Raw genomic sequence first — 24,491 nt, 5'->3', positions numbered from 1 at the left:
ATTCTCCAGGCCGGAATATTTGAGTGGGTAGCCTTTCCCTTCTCCCGGCGATCTTCCCAAACCAGGGATTGAACCTAGGTCTCCCGCATTGCCGGAGACGGCAATGGCACCCCACTCCAGCACTCTTGCCTGGAAAATCCCATGGACGGAGGAGCCTGGTAGGCTGCAGTCCATGGGGTCGCTAAGAGTCGGACACGACTGAGCGACTTCACTTTCACTTTTCATTTTCATGCATTGGAGAAGGAAATGGCAAGCCACTCCAGTGTTCTTGCCTGGAGAATCCCAGGGACAGGGGAACCTGGTGGGCTGCCGTCTCTGGGTCGCAGAGTCGGACACGACTGAAGCGACTTAGCAGCAGCAGCAGCTCTCGCATTGCGGGCGGATTCTTTATCAGCTGAGCCACAAGGAAAGCCCACCTAGGCTCCAAACATTTAAAGTTCTTCCAGGAACTTCCTGGTGGCCCAGTATTAAACTCCGCGCTTCCACAGCAGGGAGCACAGGTTTGATCCCTGCTCTAGGAAGTAAGATCCTACATGCTCCACAGGTACAGCCGGAAAAAAAAAAAAAAAAAGAGTTCTTTCAGCATTCTTTTGAGGGCTCACTGGTGGAAAGGGGGAGGGCGTGAGAAACGTGTGAAGAGTGGAAAACTGATGGGCCGTGAAACCATAAAGACTAGGAAAGTGGCTGTGACCTTCAATTATGAAAGCCAAAGCTGTTAAGCCAGGATGAAACCCAACACCATCACCTAATAAAGACAGTAACACTTTTTGTGTTGATTACAGAGTTTATTAAGGGTTTTTAAATTTTACAAAGGAAGATGGGGTTAGTGGTTTAGCTTATTCGAAGGTTGGTGGGTCACCACTATCTAACCGTGACTCAGTCTTTGGACCTGTGCACCTCCTCCAGTACTCCCACCTTCACTGACATGTTCTGCCAGGCATGCGGAACAATACATGCTAAATACACTTCATCAGGTAGGAACCAAACTCAAACCACGACAGTTAAAGGGGTAAGAAGGTAGCAAATTATATGCGCCAAAGTAATTTCCTTGAATTCATAGCAACTGGAAATGTTTACAAACAAGCAGTCATCAGTTGGAATATTATGCAGAAGATGGACAATCACGTTGTTACCTAATCTGTGAAACAGTTGACAGTAACGTGGTTAAACTGTTTTGCTTCAGAATTCTTAATATCCCTCCCAATGTTCCATGATTTTCCTCGAGATAATCAGTGGCTCACTTATATGTAATACAAAATAAAAATAAAAAATTCTCTGAAACCTAGGAATTTGTAGTCTACAAAAGCTAACATCTGATAACTCTAAAATTTCCTTATATTTCTATATTTACTATCATGGACCACAGGAATAATAATGAAAATTTGAGTTTGGAGAGCTATAAGCAAAACTCCACCAGTGTTTTAAAATGAAAAGACATTTTATTCATTTACGGTGACTTGGTCTAATCCTCCAGGAATGGAATAATAAATATTCAATTAGCTGATCTCTGCATTTCTCCATGAAAACCTTCTTATGAGTCAGGAGACTCAACAGAAGACTCTTGGCCTCAAGCAGAATCATCAGTTTCCTGGCAAGGCTCCTCTCCAGCTGGTGCAGCAGCTACTGCTTGAGGACAATCTATAACCCCAGGCATACCTTGCACAGTACACAAAATGGTTAGTGGGTGTTACAGGCCATCTGCATCTAGTTTTCTTTTTACTGAGATGGACAGAAAGAACTCAGGGGTAGGACTCTGGGCAAGTCATTAGAGGAATTTTTGTTCCCTAGAGAACTCAAGGATCATGAATCAATATATTTCCCACAACCAAAGCCTTGCACTGAAGAAAATCCAAGAATTGAGTTCTAATAACAATGTTACAAATGATTAAATGCCTCCAGGTGTATGTTATCTGAAATTACAACCAGTGAGTTCTCAGAAAGTATGTGAACATGGTTAATGTTGCAATTAAGTGAATGTTCTGACAATAAGCTGCTACTTAGTGGTATGATGTTCTGAAGACAAGAACAGGAAGGCCTGCAAAGGCTTTGGGACCAACTGTGCTTTGAGGTCATTTATGTCCAAACACTGAAGTATACCACAGTGTCTACTGAGTAGATACGAAGTAGAAATCCAAATACTTCAGGATGTAGCAAACTTCATCCATTACAAACAGCAAAAACCTCATGAATCTTTCAAAGGGTTAGGTCAGTATCATCTAATAGAAACGATAATTCTGCTCAGGTTTATCATCCTTTTGGAGATTAGGTTGAAATTTATCTGTACTCTTTATGAAAATGGCTCACAAATGAACCCAACAGAACCAACCTTATCTGTGGCAAAGTCTGGCTTCTAAGGGACAGCAAGCTGGGTCTGCTGCTTCCTTATGAGAAACTAACAAACCCGTATTCCTGTGTGGACAGAGCACTCAGATACTCTACAAAGACAGCATCATGGCAGGTTTAGGGCTATCTGCTCAGGCAGGTCTCACTCCTTCCTTCCTTCTTCTTAAATTCTTCATAATTTAAATTTATGTTTAATTTTACATGGCACATTCTTTCCATCTTGATAGTGACAAATTCTTGAGGTCTTATGGTACCTTTATTCTTTAATTATAGTCAATAAGTTAAAAACATTTCAATGTTAATAAAAATACTGTCAATATGAGATCTAGCTTTCAAATAAAACTCAAGATGCTGGACTGAAGGTGGCTCTGGCAGAGCCCACCACGTTTCAAACTGCTTAGATCCCAGACCTATGCAGCTAGATTGTGTGGGTGTCATTTCAAAAACCCTCATGTCCTGGCCATGGGTTAGCCCTCTGTGAATAAGATTTTTAACCACTAACTGGAAACAATTCTATATTTAACAGGTTAATATTAAGCAATCTGAATTTACTATATTTCCCAGAATCTGATCTAGTCCTAAGAGATACCCATACAAGATTTACAGAGTGCTTTTTTACTTCAATGTTAACACAATTATCAATTAGTTCTCCTGATGGAAAGATTAAGGCTTGTGTCAACAGGCAGTATTTCTTCTGCTGGACCTGAACGTCTCCTATTACTAGTTTCACTGGGATAGATTTTATCCATCCCAGTGATAGATAAGGTCCCAAGAAGGGAATTACATTTCCCTGATTAACATACTACATTCTCAAGACTGACTCTAGAACAACTGGCTTCATGAGACAGAGGTTACAAATACAGTTAACAACAACAAGAAAATTAAGTGATTTGTTTTACATTGATTTGAAGAAAAAATTCATCATGAGATACATGTTTAGCTTTTAAATATAGAATGATTGTATAAATTAGACTTCAGCTGAAAGGACAATTTAGCAAGTCAGATAAAGCTCCTAGAAACATACTGAAAATAAAACCAGATATACCGTAAGAAACATTCTATGGAGCTTCCATTTATCCTTTAGTCACTGTTTCAATGATTATATTTTCTGATTAAAAAATCAGAACACATGGTTTGTCAAAGGACTTTCCTGGGCATAAGAGGCAATGAGTGATGCTTTTATTTTTCCAAGGCCAGACACAGTAACCTCCAAGCATTTTAATGGCTTCTGCCAGAGTGCCAGAATATAGGAAATCTGGATTGCTCTAGAAAATGTAGTTACCATGGTCACCAAAGTTACAGTAACCATAACTGATAGCTCTCCACGCCCTTATTCTTCTAAGAAGGAACTGTGACTAATTTTCTCCTTTCTTTAGCATCTTTCTCAGGAGAGGGAGATCAACCACTGATCTGGAGATCTCATTAGTTGCCAAAAGTTGTATGTAGAGATGACTTGGCTGCCTCCCTCTTCCCGAGAAGCTGAGGCAAAGGGAGCTATAGTGCTACTAGAGGGACAATTTAGGGAACCCTCCAATGGAAGCTTAGTTCCGAATTGCACAGGGCAGAGACCCTGCAGGAGCCTGTGCTCAAGAAATCTTTGGGTTGGAAAGATGCTACTGTGAACACTTAAGATAGGAGCAATACACCAATAAAGGAGGGCAAGCAGGCAGGAAAGGTGTCAGTGTGTCAGGCACGAACTCACAGGTTTCCTGATTAGTTTCCTTTCCCCCAGTCTCTCTTCTTCACTCCTGCTTTCTAGCCGGGACCCTAGCAGCTGTGTTAGGACACAAGCAAGAAAGCTTGGAAGGGTTCTACCCTGCTTAAAAAAACACTTCTGCTTAAAAACACTTGTATATCCAGTGATTAGCAATTAAGATGTGAAAATAATTAACTACTTAGTAGTTAAATTTTACTAATTATCAAAAGTCCTGGCCTCCTGGTATCAGCAGCAATACAGATGGAAGTCGCACTGCATTTCTTAAAGCTTTTTCTGAATGCTTAATAGTCTCTTTCAGTGTTAATTGCACTTGTAAAACACATCTGGTTTTTTCCTTTAATTTGCAAAATCTGTTTTCTTTTTTCATTTATAAAAAGAGGAAAGGGTCAATTTACTACTTGCTCTACAGCTTTTCTGAATTTGATCAAGATTCCACGCAGTCTGTGTGACAGGTGTAAGGAGAACAGCTACTTTCAGGGGCAGACTGCACTTATCATCAAGCCATGTCAGAGCTTGGAGTGCAGTGACTTTAGGTGCTTGTAGGATTCATGGACCTGCAGGAAAGGGAGAGAGAAAACATCACTGATAAAGAGCTTACAATTTAAAATAGCGTTTTTGTGTGTGTTTTTTTTTTTTTGCTGCACTGGCTCTTTATTGTGACTCAGAGGCTCTTTGTTGTGGTGCAGGGGCTTCTCGAGTTGTGGCACGAGGGCTCTCTAGCTGCCCCATGGCATGTGGGATCCCAGCCAGAGATCAAACCCACGTTTCCTGCATTGGAAGGTGGATTCTTAACCACTGGCCCATCAGGGAAGTCCCAAAATAACGTACTTTTAATCAAAAAACTATCTGAACCTTATTTGGATCCTGATTCAAAAAAATCAAAGGGGGATGGGGGGAGAATTGAGCTAACTGGGGAAAAAATCTGGACACTGACTGGCTAGCTCATGATATGAAAGAATTACTGTTAATTTGTTTAGCTGTGAGAACGGTACTGCAGTTATGCTTTTTTAAAAAAGGAATCCTTATCTTTCAGAGATACATACTGAAATATTTATGAATAAAATTACCTGATACCTTGGATTTGCTTCAAAATAATTCTCAGTTGGGAGGTTCAGGTGAGACGCAACTGGCCATGGGCAGACAGTGGTTGGAACGTGACCAAGGGTACAGGGAGCCGCACCGCAGTGCTGTGTGTGTGTGCACGCGTGAAATGTTTCAACTGTCGTTAGTTAAGGAAAGTAGAGGCCCACGTTCTATAGGAAACGTCTTGTTCCCTTCAGAATCTGCTGCTCCAATAAAGGGACTGTCTGAAGGGGTCATGAGAGCTCTCAACGCTTCCACAGGTGGTCATTCTCTGAGGGCTTTCCTGCCTTAGTATTTAAATGAATAACTTCAAAAGGTGAAAGACACTTTTCTTTTTTTACCTCTGTTTTGTTCAGTGGGGATTTCTTGGCCCATTCAAACATGTTTTCGTACACATTTCCATCATAGCGGCCAAGCACAGAGCCCAGCGTCACATCCTGAAAATCAAATGCATCCACCAGAGCAACCGCGTCAGGGCGAATCGCAGTCAGCAGCTCCTTTATGCGCTCATTCACCTGGGTGATCTGAGACTCTGTCATGATGCTCCCCTGAAGGGAAGAAATGAGCAAGCAAGCACAGACGTTATAAGGTACGTATACAGAGAGATGTTTATGAATATCTAGACACACACACAGGTACAACTACAAAATAAACCAAAATTATTTTCCGTAAAAAATTAAGAAGTAAATAAATAAAGAGACTTAAACTTAGAAAATCCTGACCTGAAGAAAATCCCCTGCATTCTGACTGATTCCATACAAAGAATACAAGAGACACAAACGCCTTAGGACAGCTTGGATGGACTTCTCTGGAATCTGGAGGACTTTTTCCGTAAAAAGCTTAACTGCCACATAGTGGCAATGTGCCTAGATATAAGGAAAACACCAGAATGTAAGAATCTCTGAAAAAAATTCAACAGTGATAAGGTTTCTGTACTAAGAAAATGAGGGGGTGGTGAAGGACCGGCGGCAGGGTGGGGAGAACCATCACTGACCTCACTTGCCCGAACAAGGTCAATGGACGCTAGGTTCCACGCTACCTCCTTGCTTTTTCTGCGAATCACTTCAGTCTGAAGGTTTTTAGCAGCAATTTCTACTAATCTGTTTAAAAAAAAAACAAAAAAAAAAACACCTGGAAAACTGGAGCCCAAGAAGGTGACAGTGAATGCTCGTGCCTCCCACCTAGGCCCTGGGCCTGAGGCCCCTGCAGCTGCCGGTCCCAGCTCTTGTGGGTGCGCTCACCTGGCCGCTCGAAGCTTGTACGCCTCTGTCAGGCTGTCGGGGCTGTTGATATCCACCGCGGTTGGCCAGACGGCCACCTGCTGTGGCTGGATGCGCTGGCTGGGCAGGTCATTCAAGTAGGACACCATGCCACACACCAACTTGCCTGAGTGCACCTGGTCGTAACTTTTCATCAGGAACCTAGAAGTCACCAGGGCACACGCTTTCAGTAACTATGCTTCCCGTGAAACAAATAAAGTGAACTCTTGTAATGACTTTAAACTCTGTGACAGGGGTTTCATACTAGTCTGAGCACAAGATAAACATCCTGGGTCAGGATGGAAGGCAAAATGACATCTTTCAGGAACAAACATAATGCGAAGAGAAAACACGGGAACGGGTATCAGTGGAAAGGACTCGGACATTCCTGAGAACATAGCATAGAAATCATGAATTAGATTCTAACCTGGCTGTCTGCAGCATCATGACAGTGTTTTCCCCCTCGAAGGTGCAGGTTGGGGTAAAATTGACATAAATATTTGGAAGTCCACTGCAGTGAGAGTAGCCATGTCCGCCACAAGCCATCCGACAGGCTTCAATACCTGCGTTTGCTGTCCAGGACGTGAAAGCCTTCAGCCCGGCGGTGAGCGCATGAAGCTGAAGGGGGAAGCACAGGCCATCAGGACGTCTGCGGTGCTGACAGCCTGCGTTCCAAATAGACACACTGAACCTCACTTAACAGAAAGGGTCACTTGCAGAATCACTTGCCAGGGACTTGCCTGGCATCCAGTGCTTAGGGCTCTGTGCTGTCATTGCCAGGGGCCTGGTTTGATCCCTGATTAGGAAACTAAGATCCCGCAAGCAGACTGGTGTGGCCAAAAAAAACCCAACAAAAACCAAACAAAATCACTTGCCATGTATGTAAACTGAAAAACATCCTCATCTAACTAGCCTAAACTAGTAATATTACCACATTCCCTTCTGAACTGTTCTACGTGGCAAAAAAAGGCACCACTTAGGTTCCTTTGCTCAATAAAGGACCAACATAGTACAGTAATTCTGAAATTTAAAAATACGGATAAATCCATAAAAATATGGATTTTTTTCAAGGTATCCCAATGTTTAATTTTCTCTGCACACGATCCCACAGGGAAGTATGAACAAGAAGGGTTCCCACAAGGGCCAGAGACCAGACACAGACCTCAGGCAGCTCACTCAGGTCCCCGTGGCCGATGTCTTCATTAATCCGATGATAGGTCTCTTTCATGTATGCGCCTACAAACTGGAAGGCATAGGCAGTGGCCAGGAGGGGAAAAAGTTTATATTGCTGGGTTTGGTAATCCAAAATCTGTGGTTCTGGTTCACTAAAGTATATGAAAAAAGAAAAAACAAACAAAAATAAATAAATGCCTATACAGAGCTCACTATGTGCCAGATTCTGGACTAAGCACTTTTGATAGATTAATTTATCTAATCCTCACAAAGATCCTATGAGATAATTTTTATTAGCTCTGTTTTACAGATGGGGAGAATGAGGTTAAGAACCTACCCAGGGTCACAGAGCTAGTAAGTAGCAGATTCTTGATTTAAATCTAGGCTATTTGGCGACAGAAGACCACACTCTGAACCACCCTGTTGAACACGTGAACAGGATTTTCTAGTTGACATTTGTATTTTTCTTAATCTTTCCAGTCTTTCTAGTTTGACTATGAAAACAGTATCTCATGGCAACATACAGAACCAAACTTCGTTAACTTCACAGGAGGAAGGCAATGTTAAAGGGTGTAGTTGGTAGAATAAACTATATCCTGACCACTAATATGAGAAGACCCAGTGTACTAAGTTTAATACTGAAAGTTTAAGAAGGTCCACTGAGCATGCAAAACGAGTCTGCTCTTACCAATTTCTTTATTTCTTCTTTAAGAGTAAAACGTTTATCACAGTCATGCCCAATTAGTAGGCGGAAATAAGAACAAACTATGCCCAGGAACACAACAGGGAATGTCACTTTCACTAAACAATTTGTAGTTATGAGCAGCAATTAGAACCTTCACACCACACCTTCAGTGTTTTGAATACTTCACTTATAAAGCTCTAGTAATATTACCATTTCTCTTAGAAAGTTAAAAGTAATAATTAGGTGCTTATTCTCATCTTTCCACTTAAGGAAGTTTAGATTCTAAGTAGCAGACCCAGTACACTGCCATTCTAGCTAATTTTATAACAAATGCACTTTCTTCACATCACATTTGGGAATTTTGATATCTGGATGGGGTTCACGCAAGACCTTTAATACTGAGCTCATCTCAGACTTTACCCTTACCCTGGCTTGATTTCAGACTGATGCCTCACAGCACTGTATCGGATGGCAATGGTGCATGCCTTAGACAGACACCGAGCGGATTCTCCCACGAGGAAGGACCTGATGAACACCATGGTCCCGTAGGTCAGCTTGTTACTCAAGGGTTTTACGTATGTGCCATCAGGCTTCACCTGGAAAAAGAACATGAGATGGATGCTTCCTTCTGTTAAACCCAAGTGGCAGTTTATTCTCAAAGTGTGGTCCCCAAAAAGGCAGCATCAGTACCACCTGATGCTCGGTCCCCACCCTGACCTCCTAAATCAGAAACTCTGGGGGCTAAGTAATCTAGTTTTAGCCAGCCTTCCAGGCGACTCTAATGTATGCTAAAGTGTGAGCCCCACTGGTTTAGCAAACCAAGACATGCTCTTCACACCTGTCAACTGATCTGATTTCATGGTCACAATAAAAGCATCATCAGAAGTAAAAAATCTGTTATTACCTTCTAAACGAACAGACCATCCCAACCCTATGATTATCAATGGCCACTGAAACCCCCATGTCTGACATGTCTGCTCCTATTTTCCATCTCACTGTACCTGGGCATGTTTCATCAGCATGTTTTCCCTGGGGATACGATAGTTGTCCATCTTCAAGTAGCCATTATCCATCTCATCATAGCCAAATTTGGGGCCAATGTCTCCTACGGTAATACCTACCGCAGATGAAAGGAAAGTTACAAGGGGTTTATGTTCTGGAATTCCTGGCTCCCCTCTTCTTCTTTAGTTACATATTATACTTTTTGCAGAAGATAGTGACTGGTTTAATTTTCCATCTCAACATTAGATAATCCTAACCTGGTAAAGGTTTATGGGTCCCAAGTTCACGAATAGGTACAATGAAGGCATGTAATCCATAGCATTTCCCCTGAGTGATGAGCTGGGCAAGTACGATAGCATGATTTGAAGTTTTTCCAACTACAACATAAAAGAGAACGAGAGAGGAAAAGTGAGCAAATGTTCTCACATTTTCAAAAGCCAGAAACAAAAGAGAGAAAAGCATATGTTAAACATAAGATTAAGATTCCATCAAGAGCAAAATTCATTGAATTTTGGCAAAGTAAGCCTTCATTTTAAAAATACACACATATATATGTGTGTGTATTTTTACTGGAATATAACTGACATATAATATTATCTAAGTTTAGGGTAGACAACATGTTAATTTGATAGCATTTTAAAGAAGATAGTTTTACTTGTTCTACTTATTTTTCATTCATTTATATAAAGACATTTTTAGGATAATCGTAGAACATTAAATTACTTCCTTTTTCTCCCTTAAGGCAGGGCTTTCCAAGACAGTAGCTACTAGCCACATGTGGTTATTTACATTTAAATTAACTATGATGAAATAAAATAGAAGATTCAGTCCCTCTGTCAGCTAGTTACATTTCCAGTGTTCAGGTGGCCAGTGGCTACCACGCTGAACGGCAAAGATAAGAGAATATTCCACCACTGCAGATTACCCCATTGTACTATAGGATACGCTGCTTTAAGAGATTTTTGGTTAGTGCATCCAGAAATATTTCCCTTTTATTGCATGCTAGTTTTTTTCCTTGTTAAAATGTAATACCACATATTAAAATATATAATGTGGATAACAAAATTCTTCATTTGAAATATATGTATCCTAAAACAATAACTCAGAATAGAAGACAATATTAAATAAATTTCACATCAAAGCTATTATAACAAAAATTTAAAAACTAAAATACTTTTCTTTTAAAAAAAATACTCATTTCTATTTCTGTTTGATTATTTATTTGGCTGTGCCAAGTCTTAGTTACAGCATACGGAGATCTTTAGTTGAAGCATGTGGGATCTATTTCCCTGATCAGGGATTGCACCCAGGCCCTCTGCACTGGGAGGGTATAGTCTTAGCCATTGAACCACTAGGGAAGTCCCTCAAATACTTTTCAATACATAAATGACTAACCAAACTGGGAATACTTAATTACTTTAATGATGATTGTGGAAATTATGCTAACACATGGGAATGCTTAGATAAAAATCTATGAAAAGCAGCAAAATTGACAGCTGTCCTCTGCACTTTACAAGTGTTTAAATATCTATAACAGGTAACACAAGAGAATGTGAAAAGCTCAGCATAGTTTAAGCCCTAAGAGTTCTTTCTATATTTCAAAATTATATTCTCATAGACGCTCTACATTCTAAACACAATGTTCTAATGTCTTCAAAACATCCAGTTACTATTTAAAAAATTCACTTACGTCCACCAGGCCACCACTTGATGGAGGTCACAGTAGGACTGTTGAGAATGAACTCCTGGGTTTCAGGGTCATAAGTGGCTGTGGTTTCCAAGCCTCGAAGATGAGTTCCTAAGGAAATGAATTTTACCTACTTCAGATAGAATATGGGAAAAAACAGGTACAGGGTAAAACCTGTCCAGTTCCTTTAAAGCGCTAGCATCTCAGAGAGTAACAACATCTAACAATAAAAAATCTGTAGATGAGCTACAAACGGTTGATAACCAAGATCCTGAATTTCCCATGCTTAAATCAGATAGTTCATATTAAGCTGAAAATATAAACATCAAGTATGTTTCATTTCTGTATTTTATTTGCTGCACAGCAGTGGATAGGGAACATTTATTTACATCAACCAAAACAAAATGTAAAGACAGATAAGAATCATAGTTGCCTGAGATCACAGGCTATGACTTTAACAGGGAAGTTAACTGCCCTTTTAAAAGCATCTCTAAGTTGTCAGTGTGCCAGTTTCAACTCATTCGTATTGTGTCTACCACACCAATTCAACATTCTGGAATTCTGTATTATAACAAAGAATGAGATAACACGGGACAGGAAGAGATTGCAGCTACAGTTCTTGTAAACTGAGAATTTATTTCAGAATGAATGCTAGAAAGGAAAATAAGCTTTAAAACTTTAAAAGTTATAACCATTTTGAGGAAAAGAAGACCTGTAATGGTGACTTTTTAAAAATTTCTAAAAGTCCAACAATAAGGTCCAAGTTCACCCTGTAGGCTTCCAACACTAGGCTTTCACTTAATCCTGACTGGTTTACCACTTTCATGTTTATTGGAGATGGACAGGGATTTGTGTTTTAAACTCTAATGAAAAACTGAAAGTCGCTCAGTCGGGTCCGACTCTGCGACCCCATGGACTATACAGTCCATGGAATTCTCCAGGCCAGAATACTGGAGTGGGTAGCCTTGCCCTTCTCTAGGAGGGATCAAACCCAGGTTTCCCGCATTGCAGGCAAATTCTTTACCAGCTGAGCCACAACAGAAGCCCAAGAATACTGGAGTGGGTAGCCGATCCCTTCTCCAGTAGATCTTCCCGACCCAGGAATTGAACTGGGGTCTACCTGTATTGCAGGCAGATTCTTTACCAACTGAGCTATCAGGCAAGCCCTTGAATTCTAATACAAACTCGCCAAAATTCTTTGAAAAAAGTTACAGAAAAATGTTCTATGTGACCCTCTCCCTATCCTGAAGTCAATGATGAGAACTTTTTACATTGCTTTGATAATGCCAGATTTCATTCACCACTTAAAATTAATTGTAAAACATTCAGAAACTTCCAAGTTGAATAACAGAAATGGCCAGTTTATGAGTGATCAACCTTCCCCTGGATGGGAATCAAGGAATCAGACAGTGAGACTCCTTTCACCAAAGAAGAAACTTTTATAGAACAGGTAATGACAGAGCGTTTTCAAATGCACAACTGAACCAAATAGTATTCCACTTTGTGTCTTAGGAACATCCTGTAAAACACTATTTAGCATCAAAGCTGAAAGTCAAATTTAATTTAAGCAATCAAATTAAGATGAAGCTGTTACAGGAATAAGGAACAAAGAGCAAATATACACTAGACCAGCTGTTCTGAAACCTCCGAGTGGGCAAACCAGAAGCCAGAAGTAGATGCATTGATACCATTCAAACACAAATACCAACACAGAACAAGTGCCACCAGCTTGAGCCCCATCCAGTTCACAGCGAAAGGCAGGTGGGGGATGCAAAGAAAAAAAGAAAGGTCGTATATACAGAATGTGAAATCAATTACCTGGAAGTACAACTTATCTTATTTTTTACTAAACTTTGGCCAAAGCCCCCTTTAGAAGTCTACTGAATTTAGTGAATCAACACAAATAATGTCAAGGTAAAAAATGCTGCCTATTTTGGTTACATAGGCCACTCACTTCCCTTTAGCACACATGCTACTAACATGTATTTCTTCTGGAATCTGTTTAAGTTCATTAAGGTATCAGTATCAAAGGGAATCATAGTAATGAAGAAAAAGAGATGGGTTCAGACTCTCTATACAAATTCTGTACAAAAGCAATGAACCTGAAAAACCACTTAGTAAGTAAGACCTAACTCTTTAATTCTTGATTTGCTGAAGGGGAGCCATGAATAAGTAATCAGTATATCTCTGATAACATAAGCTTTAATTTCCGCTGACCAAGGCATTGTCTATGCCAAGACTTACACATGTGAAAACCTGGAGTGCTGCAGAAAGACTGCATTTAAACAGATCTCACACAGCACGTGGAGACGCCACTGCTGGCACGTGATGGACGCCCCACGTGCACTAGGCTTGCAGAGCCCCACCCAACCCAGAAGGTAGACTGAATGCACCGTACCATGACCCATCTCTGTTTGGGCATAAGTGCCAATGATCTCCAAGTTCCAGGCAGGCATGAAGAAGCGCTCCTGCTGTTCCTCGGTTGCCTGGTGCAGCAAGGTGGGCAGGAACATGCCCAAGTGAAGATCCAGAGGCCCAGGCTGCCCTCGATGCACAAAGCTTCAAAGAAATACCAAGGATGGGCATTTGAGAGTCATCAGGTGTGAGATCAGCAATTTGAACAAACAGCAAGGGAAGGAGAAAAAAAATACCTTCTGTTAAGTATGAATTAGTTGAGTAGACTTCATCATGGATGGGAGCACTGCCCCTTTCTGTATTACATTATAATTCTTGTTTACTTTCATTTTTCTTAAATTGGTGAGAAGTATTTTCTAATGTGACTCATTTCTAAAGTAACTTGGCAGGGATTGGGAACTGATCCAAAGCCTGTGCAGCCAAGACCATGTGACCAAGGCAAAGGATTACAGCCTTGCAATTAAGGTAAATAAAAATTCTGAAGAGGCTTGATGGAATGGAGAAGTTGTACAATGACATATATTCTAATGAAAAGTTGAGATGGGAAAACACAGAAGTTCTCTTGGAAAAAATTTTTCCAGGATCTAATAATCATGTTTCTGGGTTGGAAAACTTTTCTATTTGTCTATAAAACATCCACCATTAATCCACATTCTTCACATAATTTTGGTCATTTCATTCGGATTGATTAAAATATCCAGCCACATGCTATTGAAACAATTTAATACAAAAACTGACGGTGCTCTTCACTCCAGTAATTAATTTCAGATATAAATAGACATGCAATTTTTAGTGAAGATCATGATATTCACAAATAACAGATTCATGCATAACAAGTGCTCCATTACAATCAAACAAAATAAGAAAAAACATGTTAACTGTCATTTAAAATCCAATTTCTAAAGTCATTCTTTCCACTTAAAATTTGCAAGTCCCCTAGACTTTTATGTGAATTTATTTCTAATAGGAAATAGTGTTATACAGCTTTGTAATGTTGCATGCTGCTGCTGCTGCTAAGTCGCTTCAGTCGTGTCCAACTCTGTGAGACCCCATAGACGGCAACTCACCAGGCTCCCCCATCCCTGGGATTTTCCAGGCAAGAGTACTGGAGTGGGTTGCCATTTCTGGCATTTTTATCTAAATTCCAGCTCTAAATTAATCAATTCTATATTGCTCTTACTATGTTCTTTATCTTAGAAATGAGCCTGAACAGTTTCAAAACTTCTCCATTTGTTCCACTTGAAGAAGGAAATAATCAGGGGGAGGGTGCTAGGTGAGGGCTGATCTGTGATGCCTTTCCACAAGGGTTGGGGTAAGCTGAGCTTTCAGCTAACCATCACATGGAAATCAAATGATGCACGAATAACTTCCTCATTTTACAAAGAAATTAAAGCTGAGATGAATTAAGTGTTTTCAGGTCAGAAAGATAATGGCAGGACTTCCCTGGTGGTCCAGTGGTTAGGACTCCAAGCTTCCAATGAGAGTAAGGGGACAGGTTCATTCCTAGTTGGGAAATTAAAGACCCCACAGGCCTCAAAGCACAACCAAAAGAAAAAGATCATGGCAAAACAAGGACAAAAATCTCGTAGCCTAATCATGTCTTCTAGTGCAATCTGAGCTGAGGATGACGGTGGGGACATTAGAAAGACCTGCCAAATCAGTTAAGATTTGGAAGCGTCAAACTGGAAATCCTATAAGATATTACCACTGGTGGCAACTGAGTGAAAAGGTCCATGGGATGTCTCTGGGCTATTTTTGCAACTTCCTATGAATCTGTAGTCATTTCAAAATAAAAAGTTTTTGTTTTTTTTTTTAAATAAATAGTGAAAATACTTGGAAAAACAACATTCCTGAGAAGAGAGAGTACCTTTCACTCACAAACAGAAATGTCAACTGTCCTGTTTTTAAAGGAATGGTGTGCAGGAAGAAAAATTAAAGTGTGCCTAGGAGAAGGCGATGGCAACCCACTCCAGTACTCTTGCCTGGTGAATCCCATGGACAGAGGAGCCTGGCGGGCTGCAGTCCATGGGGTCGCTAGGAGTCGGATATGACTGAGCAACTTCACTTTCACGCATTAGAGAAGGAAATGGCAACCCACTCCAGTATTCTTGCCCAGAAGATCCCAGGGATGGGGGAGCCTGGTGGGCTGCCGTCTATGGGGTCGCACAGAGTCGGACACGACTGAAGCAACTTAGTAGCAGCAGCAGGAGCTGTAAGAAGAGAACTCTGAACTACGGTCAAATGTTGTGGCCTAAAGCCAACCACTCTCAGTGCTGAGTTGGCTAGAAACCAGACCAATTCCTGGTGAAGGAGAGGTCGCTCTGAGGTGCCCTTCAGACTCATCATGGGCGGGTGTGTATCAGAGAATAATGCCAACACCAAGGGTTACCGCAGAGCACACTGAGAAGCGCAAGGGGAAGACTATTATCATCACAAACTGTTCTGAAGCTGAAAGCTGTTTCCAGGAGTAAAATGTCTCTTGTAACTAGGGTAAGGATTATTCAGAAGCAGAGGAAATGTAGAAACGTTACAAGGACAAAGTTACCTGGATAGTTTTTTATTTAAATCAAGTATTGATATTTGCATGATAAAGATCATAAATTATTTTAAATTAATTTACTTTATAATTGCAAAGCACCAACATTTTACTTGGTAAGGAGCTGCAGTCAATTCTTTCAAAAGCGTTAACACCAAAAGGCTTTCCCCGTATCTCCTACATGATACAGGGCTGGGAAGGCTGGCCAGTAGTGAGGATGAATGATTAGATTAACAACATATTGAGAAAGGAAGAAATCAAAATAGCAATTCAGTGGACAACATGATTATAATCCTAGGAAATCAACAACAAAACACCATCAATCATAAATTCATTTAGAAAAGCTATAGGCTTTAAAAAATCATTCATTCTTATCCATTAGAATCATTCAAATAGAAATCCCATTAAAGAGAAAGGTGATTTATAACAGCAACAAAATATTTTTAAATTTTAAATAAGTTAGCTCAGACTATTAAAGATTTAATTATGAAAACACATAAATACCTACTAGGATGAATGAAAGATCCGAGTAACAGAAAAGAAATCGCTAATTCCTAGCTCAGAGTACGAAGGAAAATTAATAGTTCCCAAGAAAATACTGGGATTTAATGTAACACGTTTTAAATTCCTATAGAATACGTTTTAGAACTTGATAAATTGAGATCAGAGTTTATCAAAAAGAATAAGTATGCAAGAACACTAAATACAAATATCTTGAAACATAGGCTATAACAATAGTAGGCTTATCCTATCAGATTTTTAAATATCTTTAAAACAACAATGAGCCAAAGCTTATGATGTTAGAGAAAACAGAAAGAAACAAATTAATGTAATATATTTAAAGTTCCATAAATAAACTGAAACTATTACAAAACTCTAAGATAAACTAGAAAGAACATAATAAAGTGAAAGAGCTATTAGTTAACAAACATAAATACTGTATGTGAGACTGATCACTCTGTATCATACACAAGTGAAAACATTAAGCACGAATGCAACAAACAAAAATGGGAATAAAACAGAAGCTAATTACCCAAGATATGAGAAGAAAACTTATACCTAGTCAGAGACAGATGCACTGAGGCCAAAATATTTAATTAAACAGAGCCAATAGAAACAATATAATTTTCTAAGATCAACATGCAGATTCTATGTATCCAATACTCAAAGGAGAAAATGCCAGTTCATACATATGAAATGCAGAGTAATATCCAAGCTCATCAGCATTGGTAAATGAAAACTTTAATTCTTAAATAGATACAAAAGTAGCAAAAAACCCAAAGCGACCATGTTGATGGGACAAAGGAGACACGAGTACACTAAATACATCAAAACCTATTCCATGTCTTATGCAACAAAACCTATAAAGTACTCATTCTCTTCAAATGTAGTCATTCATCTCTGAGAAAGATATTCCAAAGGCATAACAGAAAGAACACAGCTTTTGTAGACATTTATATTGTTATTACTAACAGTGGGGAAATTAGAATATCCAGGGAGCAAGTCTCATGGGAAGGCCAACAGGGAAGAGAATGGAAAAAAAAGGGAAAAAAGAGGATCCGAGGCTTTTGGAGAGACAGAGCAGTGAGATCCAGGAAGAAGAAGATTAGGGACTTACAAGATCAAGTGCATGACCTATTTTTCAAGCTTCAAAGGAAGAATATTTTCACAGTTTAGTATTAGAGATGGGAATCTGCAAAGATACTGCTGCATCTTCAAGGATGATAAGCATGTACTACAGAAGCTCTATTTTCCTGAATAATTATAATAACAGAAAAGGCAAGAAGAATCCCTATGAAGTGGCCAGAACTTGAAATGATCAAATAACCGTGACGACCAAGACACTATCTGCTTTGTGACCTGGAGAGACATATGGTCAGGAGATAACTAACCCTAGACCATGTCCCAGATAGTCTCTTTAACAAAGCAGTCCCGGGGAGACAATGCAACCTCCTTGGTCCAGGATTCCGCCTTTGATTAGGGCTCACAGATCCACAGACCCAGTATGTGTTGGGTTTGTGTGCCCATACAGACAGAAGTGTCTTTAAAGGAGGGAAGAGGAACACTGGTGAGCTAGACTTTCTGCAGATGGTTGAATTTTAAGATTCTTGAGGATCCTGGAATAAGACTGAGCACTTTTACTTTCTTCACTTCTCAGAGGCTTCCTAGAAGCGAAAGAATCCCAAACTGGAAGTTACAGCTAATTCTGTAAGAACGTGAGATAATCACTGTTGACCAATGTTCCAAAGTCTCAGAATTTAAGTAGTCAAATCATCCTGTACAAGTTGCTCTATTTCCAATCCCGCTGATGCTGAAGTACTTTTTATATATTCTCTCTAAGATTATACTCTTACAGGATATTAATTAGCCAACAGACTGGCTTTTTAGGAAAAGAACAGCACTCAGCAAAGCACAACTAATATGAACTGACAAAGTTGCAGCAAGAAACAAGACCTAATTTTAAAACTCTGTTCTCTAATAAACCATAGAGATCAAGACAAAGTTGGTTTCAAACACCAGAAAACATTTGGAAACTAGAAGGAAGAAGAGAAAGAAGACTAACAAATACAATCTTGCCCAGAGCAACACAGGACCTTAATCCAACCCTCGGCGCTCCTCAAACCAATGAAGTTTAAGTCTTCAATTCTTCCTCTCTTCTTTCAAATATACACGGGAAATATACTTCATAAACAGAGGCAGAAGGATAAGACAGACCAACAAGAGATAAACAGATCAGACTCATTTAGTTTCACAACAGTTTACATCTAATGTCTCCGGTGAACAGTATGCCTCTTAAATAGATTCAGTGATGAATTTGAAAACAAACAAACAAAAAAGGATTCTGTACCACAAAGCTATTTCAAGATTACAAAACACCCACACACACTCCAAGAGAGGAACACTCTAGGAATGTGATCTTTCTTCCCTTAGGATATCTTCCCTCAGGGCTGTCATCTCAGTGCTAACCATCCTGGGGTACCTGGTAGGGTGTTCATAAAATTGTCCCATGACCAGGATCTGCAGTGCCCACAGGCATTATGAGAAAGGACATTTACTTAAACCAATTCACAAGCCAAAAAGCACCAAATCAAACACAAAAGAGGAATGTCCCTGATATCTGCCTCCATTCTTCCTCCCTTTTCTTTGCTTTCTTTTATTTACATGAGGGAAACATTTTGATAATTAGGAATGACATTGGGCAGCTCAAACTCAAGACCCTTAAGCTCATCTGTGGCCTTGTCTATGAAAACAAACTTGTTTCACAAGACCAAACAAAAACTTTTTTAAAGGTTTTCAGAACAATTTAACCAAGAATTCAAAGTCCATGGGCAGGTACAGAAAAACAAATGAAAAGAAACGAAATGAAGACCATCATGGACTTTTTCCCAAACCCCCTAGCAGCCTTCACCACTTTAACCCTGTCTCATTAAAAATCCACATTTTTAACTTCATTAAAGCAAAGCATCTTTCACATGTTGCTGAGGCGTGAAGCCTCTTAAGAATTTCCAACTAGGTCTTTTAAATCGGACACCCACACAATGGAGCAATTTGCCATATTTTCAACCCCACCTTTCCAAACTGCTCGATACCCATTTTAATTGGGTGTACACAGCAATGGTAAAAAATAACAGTGATACATCTTTCAGGCCAGAATCTTGGACCAGTTTATGGGGAAATAAACTATGAGGAAACAGTTTGAATTTTAAGATTTATCAATTTAATAATAAAATTCCAAACGTGTAGCAGGAAGGAAAAAAAAGTCAAATGCCCAGAGTCATTTGTTAACTGAAGACCTGACTGGGCTACCCACTGACCCTCAAATGTGGACTAACCGTGGCCCATTTCCGTCTGGGCGTAGGTGCCAATTATCTCGAGTCCTTTGGATGAATGCAGCCATTTCTCTTGCTGAGCAGTGGTGCCCTGATTCAGCAAGGTAGGAATAAACATGGAGTAATTGAGGCCCACAGGTTCCACAAAATTGACCATATGTAGTCTACAGGAGAGAAAAGAAAAGGTTCTCAGCCTTATTCTAGAAACTGCATTCTACCACCATTCTCGCCAGACACGTTTGGCCCTGAGGATGAAGGTCAGACAAATTTAAACCCCTTTCTTATGAAATTGAGACTCAAACTTATCATATGCTATCTAAAAAGCCAAAGGCAGAATCTAGTGGTTTCTCTTCTCCCCCTAGTCATTTCAGGGCCAGGATTCTGAATTTCACATTTAATCCAGGAAGCAAATTCTACCCATGTTTCAGCCTCAGACCTCTTTTGTTTATTATTCTGTTGGTGTTATTTGTTGGTTTGATTTCTTGGAACATGAGCGTGTGTTTTTGCTTTATTTTTAGGCTTCACTTGTCTTGAAAATCAAAAGAAACTCCATAGAACATTTACATTTGCTGAGCTGTTAACAAAATGTCCTAAAGAAGAATAATTTAAACTATTTTCCCCTAGTAACGAAAGCAAATGTCCAGGATAGTATGTATACATTCTGGGGCCAAAGCACAAATCTATAAACATCTTCAGAGGTTATAGATGGGTAAAGCAGGTAATGCGAATATGTTAAAAATCACAAAGGGTCTCTGAAAATTAGTCCAGATTAAGGGAATTCTAATTTTAATGAAATTCAGTCTTTATTGATTTTCCCCTAAAAGAATCTGTGAAGTAGTCAATACAAGTTATATACACTAGTCAGCCTCAGCTATGCCAAGATAGAGATTTTATAGGGGTCTATTCTGTCAGCTCTATCTATATAAACAGTTTAAGGTACAAAGTATCATCTAACTGACCCTCATGATGTTTCAAGGGATGGACAGAAAGCAGTGTAACCACCCTGTCCTGGCTTGTAGAACAAGCAGAGCATAAATTCAAGAGAAAGAGGGGTTAGGCTGCCAACTTACTTTTGGGGAGGCCCTAAAACCATACCACCACCTTTTAGGGGTGCTGAGGACAGATTCAAACATTCAAGGAGTGCCTGGACTAGCCAACATCAAAAATGCTTTTTAACCCTGAGGTTCTCTGATTTTCACACAAATACTAAATGTTAATTTAGACTGCAAGGAGACAAAGAAGGCAAAGGAAGTGGAGGAACAGAAGAGGCGAGTGAGTTTCTAGGTAACTCTCACAGAAGCTGTTCTAGAGAGAGAAGACGTTTTGCAAAAAACATACCCATCTCACTAAGGTGGGATAATGTGGAGGTAAATGTAAAAACCGGCCTCTCAAAGGCAAGAGCACCACAGCACTCCCTAATAGCCATGCTTTATGACTTCCCTGGTGGCTCAGACGGTAAAGCGTCTGCCCGCAATGTGGAAGACCCAGGTTCAATCCCTGGGTCAGGAAAATCCTCTGGAGAAGGAAATTGCAACCCACTCCAGTACTCTTGCCTGGAAAATCCCATGGACGGAGGAGCGTGGTAGGCTACAGTCCATGGGGTTGCAAAGAGTCGGACACGACTGAGTGACCTCACTTTCATTGAAGGAGGAAATGAACCTGCAAGACTTTCTGAGTAATAAAAGCAGTAATTTAGTTGCTAAAAACAGTAGCAATACAAGACACAGCCATTCCCTTATGGGAAATGAGAGGAGGCTCTGGGTTGGTAAAGTGCTGATGTTGACACAAAATACTTAATTCTAGAAACTGAGAGGGAAAAAATATGTGATACAAAATAAAGACTATCAAATACTTATGTTTTTGAGATTTTTTTTTGAGGCCTCTTGAAATTAACTAAAGAAAAATATCTGAGCACTTGTTGTAAGTTTTGTTTAATTCTCCCTGAAGACGCTTTTCAAGGAACTAGCTTTAAAAACCTAAGAAGGATTAAAAAAAAAAAAATCTCGACTGGTTCACATTGGAATTTTGTTACTTTAAAAATACTTTAGTTTTTGCATAGCAAACAGTATAGTTAAAAGACAAAATTTCAGAAAAGGAGATCAGGAAAGGAGTTTGTATATTCCCCAAACAGCAAAGTCTTACTTTCTCAAGGAGAGAAAAATTCTTCTACTGCTTGAGTTGAGAAAACTCAAAGTACTTTACTAATATTTTAGTCAGTTTCAAAATATTCTCATGTTTCATTTTGTGACAGGAAAATTGGATATAAGAGACCAGTAAATGTCCCAAATCCCTAGAAAGAGAAATATTACTATATTTCATTCATCATAGCATCCCTCTCCCCAAAGCCAATTTTAGCGTTTAAGACATCCAATGAATCTGACAGTTAATGGTACGTCACAGTTAAGTTTGTTAGTGATACATAAAACACAGGTGCGAGTAACAATCGATGGTGTTCAGTAATTGCCAAGACTAATGAAACATTCTCTAACAAACATTGATCTTCCTGTCATATCCCAGAAATACTGAAAGGATGTCAAAGGGCCTGCCACAGGTTGTATTTTGTCTTTTTCCCAAACAGTGAGGTCTGAGTCATAAAATACATTACAGAAAAAAAAACCAAAAACCAAAAAAACTGGCTGGTGTCACCTGATTTTTAACTCACATAAAGGACTGTGTTCTATGTCACTGTGACTTCACTGGAGTCTATTTACACATTATGCACCACCACAGATTATGAAATCTAACTAACTCTGAAACACACAGAAGCAGCCATTTAAAAGTAAAACAAAACAAACCTCGTTTTAAGGAAAAATCAAATTTTACTAATTTTACAAGTTCACAAACTCAATTCAGGTAAATCAGAAACAATTTTCTAGGAGTTACTCCACCTCGATATCCTCACAGCCACAAGTTACAAACTTTAAAAAATAAAAAAAGAGCATTTGGAAGTTAGTTAAGTACTCTGACTGGACTACCAAATTAACTGTATTTTTATAACTAAAATGGAAAGAAGTTCTGAGTGTGATCGGGAGTAAATTTCCTCTTGACAAGAATAACCAGGTCAAACTCAAAAATAGATGCCAAATATATCAGTTGGCAGCTGTATAAGGGAGGAATGCCTATTGCAACATAAAGACAGAGCCTGCAACATATTTCATTGTTTCATTTTTCTTGACTCTTAAATTTGTACCATCCAAATCATTTACTCTCTATTGATGAAAATATTGGCGTTCTTAAAAAATGTAGAGACCTAAAACAGGAAATGCCCAATAATAAATGAGAAGAAATGCTGCAAATCAAAGGAATCTTATACTAACATTATATAATTATAGTGTATATTTACATAAAGGCAAAAAAAAAGTGTGTGTCTTATTTCTAACTAAAAACACAACAAAAAGATGGTCTGAAAAAAGAACATACTCTTTCAGCAGTAGGACCAAGGCATATTTTTATGACGTCTCATATGCACAGGAGGGCCATTTAAATACCCTCGCCAGATTCAACAAAGCTGGGGGTTCTCAGAATATTTCATATCCATTCTGAGGCTTGACTAAAGTTCTTCCTCATCCACTCATATTTTCCATTACTTTAAACTCAAGAGCTACATTAGTATATGAAAATACAATCTGTTACTGCTCCAAAATATTTAATGTTTGGTCTTTGCAACAGAAAACATCCTTCTAAATTCAGCTTCTAAATTTAGCAGGCCTCCTTTTTAGAAGAAGCAAAGTCATTCTGCATTTAAATCGCTCAAAACTGAGAGGTCTGGACCGCATGTGTATGATTCTTGAGAAAGAAAATTACAGCATCTTCACACAAGCTTTCTACAAACGTCAGCCCTTTAAAAGGCTTAAATATCAAAGTAAACATCATTGTCCACACATAGGACTTTAAAATGACATGAAAAGATGTGAATTTGAGTCTTCAAACGCCAAACACTATGAAAAAGGATACCACAGATGGCGAATTCAAGGTTCAGGCTTAGGCCCTCGCTCTTAAGCTTAAGGCATACCTACTTTTTAAACCACATGATTTCATCAGGATCTGCGATGCCAAACTTCCTCATCTTCTCCACCATGGTGGCACTCTTCTTAACAGCCACCTCGTAACGCTGGCTACGGCTGAGGAAATTCAAGTTCTCATGTTGGAAGTCTGGGTCTTTCAGAATGAGGTTCTCTGGTAGGGAGTTAAAGGGTACCAAGAGGAAGACAAGAAATTCACGGCTCCATTAAAGCTCTCTGGGATCACACCAGGTTTCAGACTCACGGGCACAGGTCCTCTCTCGCGATGGGCGATTCCCCCCCGCCACAGCCTCCCCTAGAAGTGCGGGGGTCCTGCGACTCCCTCAAAGCTGGGCCAAAGGTTGTGGCCTAGGCCCTACAGCGCCCCCACACCCCCGACTCCTCCCGGAGGGAACCGCCAGCTCTGCTCGGGAAAGGCGGGGAGGAGGCCTGGCCAGCTGCCCTCACCGATCTCTCGGCGGCGCCGAGTGTTCTCGGGGCTGCCGTCCAGGACATTCGTGAGCAGCTCCGGGATGAAGCTGGCGCCAGCCCGCTCTTTCTGCAGGTCTTGATTCATGGTGACGGCCGGCTGAGGCAGCGCGGGGCCGAGGCGACGGCTGAGGCAGCGTAGGTGGCAGCGGCGACAGCAGGAGTCCGCAGCTCCTGCGCGGGGCCGGCACTAAGAGCCACCCGGGTACAAGGCGAGTCCCCGCCCCCCGGCCGCCTCGGCCCGCCCCTTCTCCTTCACCGCGGCCCCGAG

At 40.1% G+C, this 24,491-nt stretch overlaps 1 protein-coding gene across 7 annotated transcripts; it reads right to left on the bottom strand.

Annotated features, from left to right (window-relative positions):
* Positions 1-764: 764 nt before the first annotated feature.
* ACOX1 (acyl-CoA oxidase 1) lies at positions 765-24,419 on the bottom strand. 7 transcript variants are annotated; one of them, XM_015098943.3, is made up of 14 exons: positions 24,200-24,419; positions 23,747-23,906; positions 19,734-19,894; positions 10,953-11,060; positions 9,520-9,639; positions 9,262-9,377; positions 8,687-8,856; positions 7,565-7,727; positions 6,830-7,020; positions 6,385-6,564; positions 6,138-6,243; positions 5,866-6,009; positions 5,485-5,691; positions 765-4,614 (listed from the first exon to the last, which is right to left on the bottom strand). In XM_015098943.3, the coding sequence occupies exons 1-14, from the start codon at positions 24,306-24,308 to the stop codon at positions 4,567-4,569; spliced, it is 1,983 nt and encodes a 660-aa protein (XP_014954429.3). In that variant the 5' UTR covers positions 24,309-24,419; the 3' UTR covers positions 765-4,566. The 7 variants fall into 7 exon arrangements, with proteins under 7 accessions (XP_014954429.3, XP_014954428.3, XP_060251829.1 ...); XM_015098942.3 differs by lacking the exon at positions 19,734-19,894 and adding an exon at positions 13,348-13,508; XM_060395846.1 differs by having other exon boundaries at positions 765-5,691.
* Positions 24,420-24,491: the final 72 nt, after the last annotated feature.

Source organism: Ovis aries, chromosome 11 (assembly GCF_016772045.2).
Source record: "Ovis aries strain OAR_USU_Benz2616 breed Rambouillet chromosome 11, ARS-UI_Ramb_v3.0, whole genome shotgun sequence".
Taxonomy (NCBI): Eukaryota; Metazoa; Chordata; class Mammalia; order Artiodactyla; family Bovidae; genus Ovis; species Ovis aries.
The sequence above is the reverse complement of the archived record's forward strand: the minus strand, read 5'-3'. Positions and strand labels throughout refer to the sequence as shown.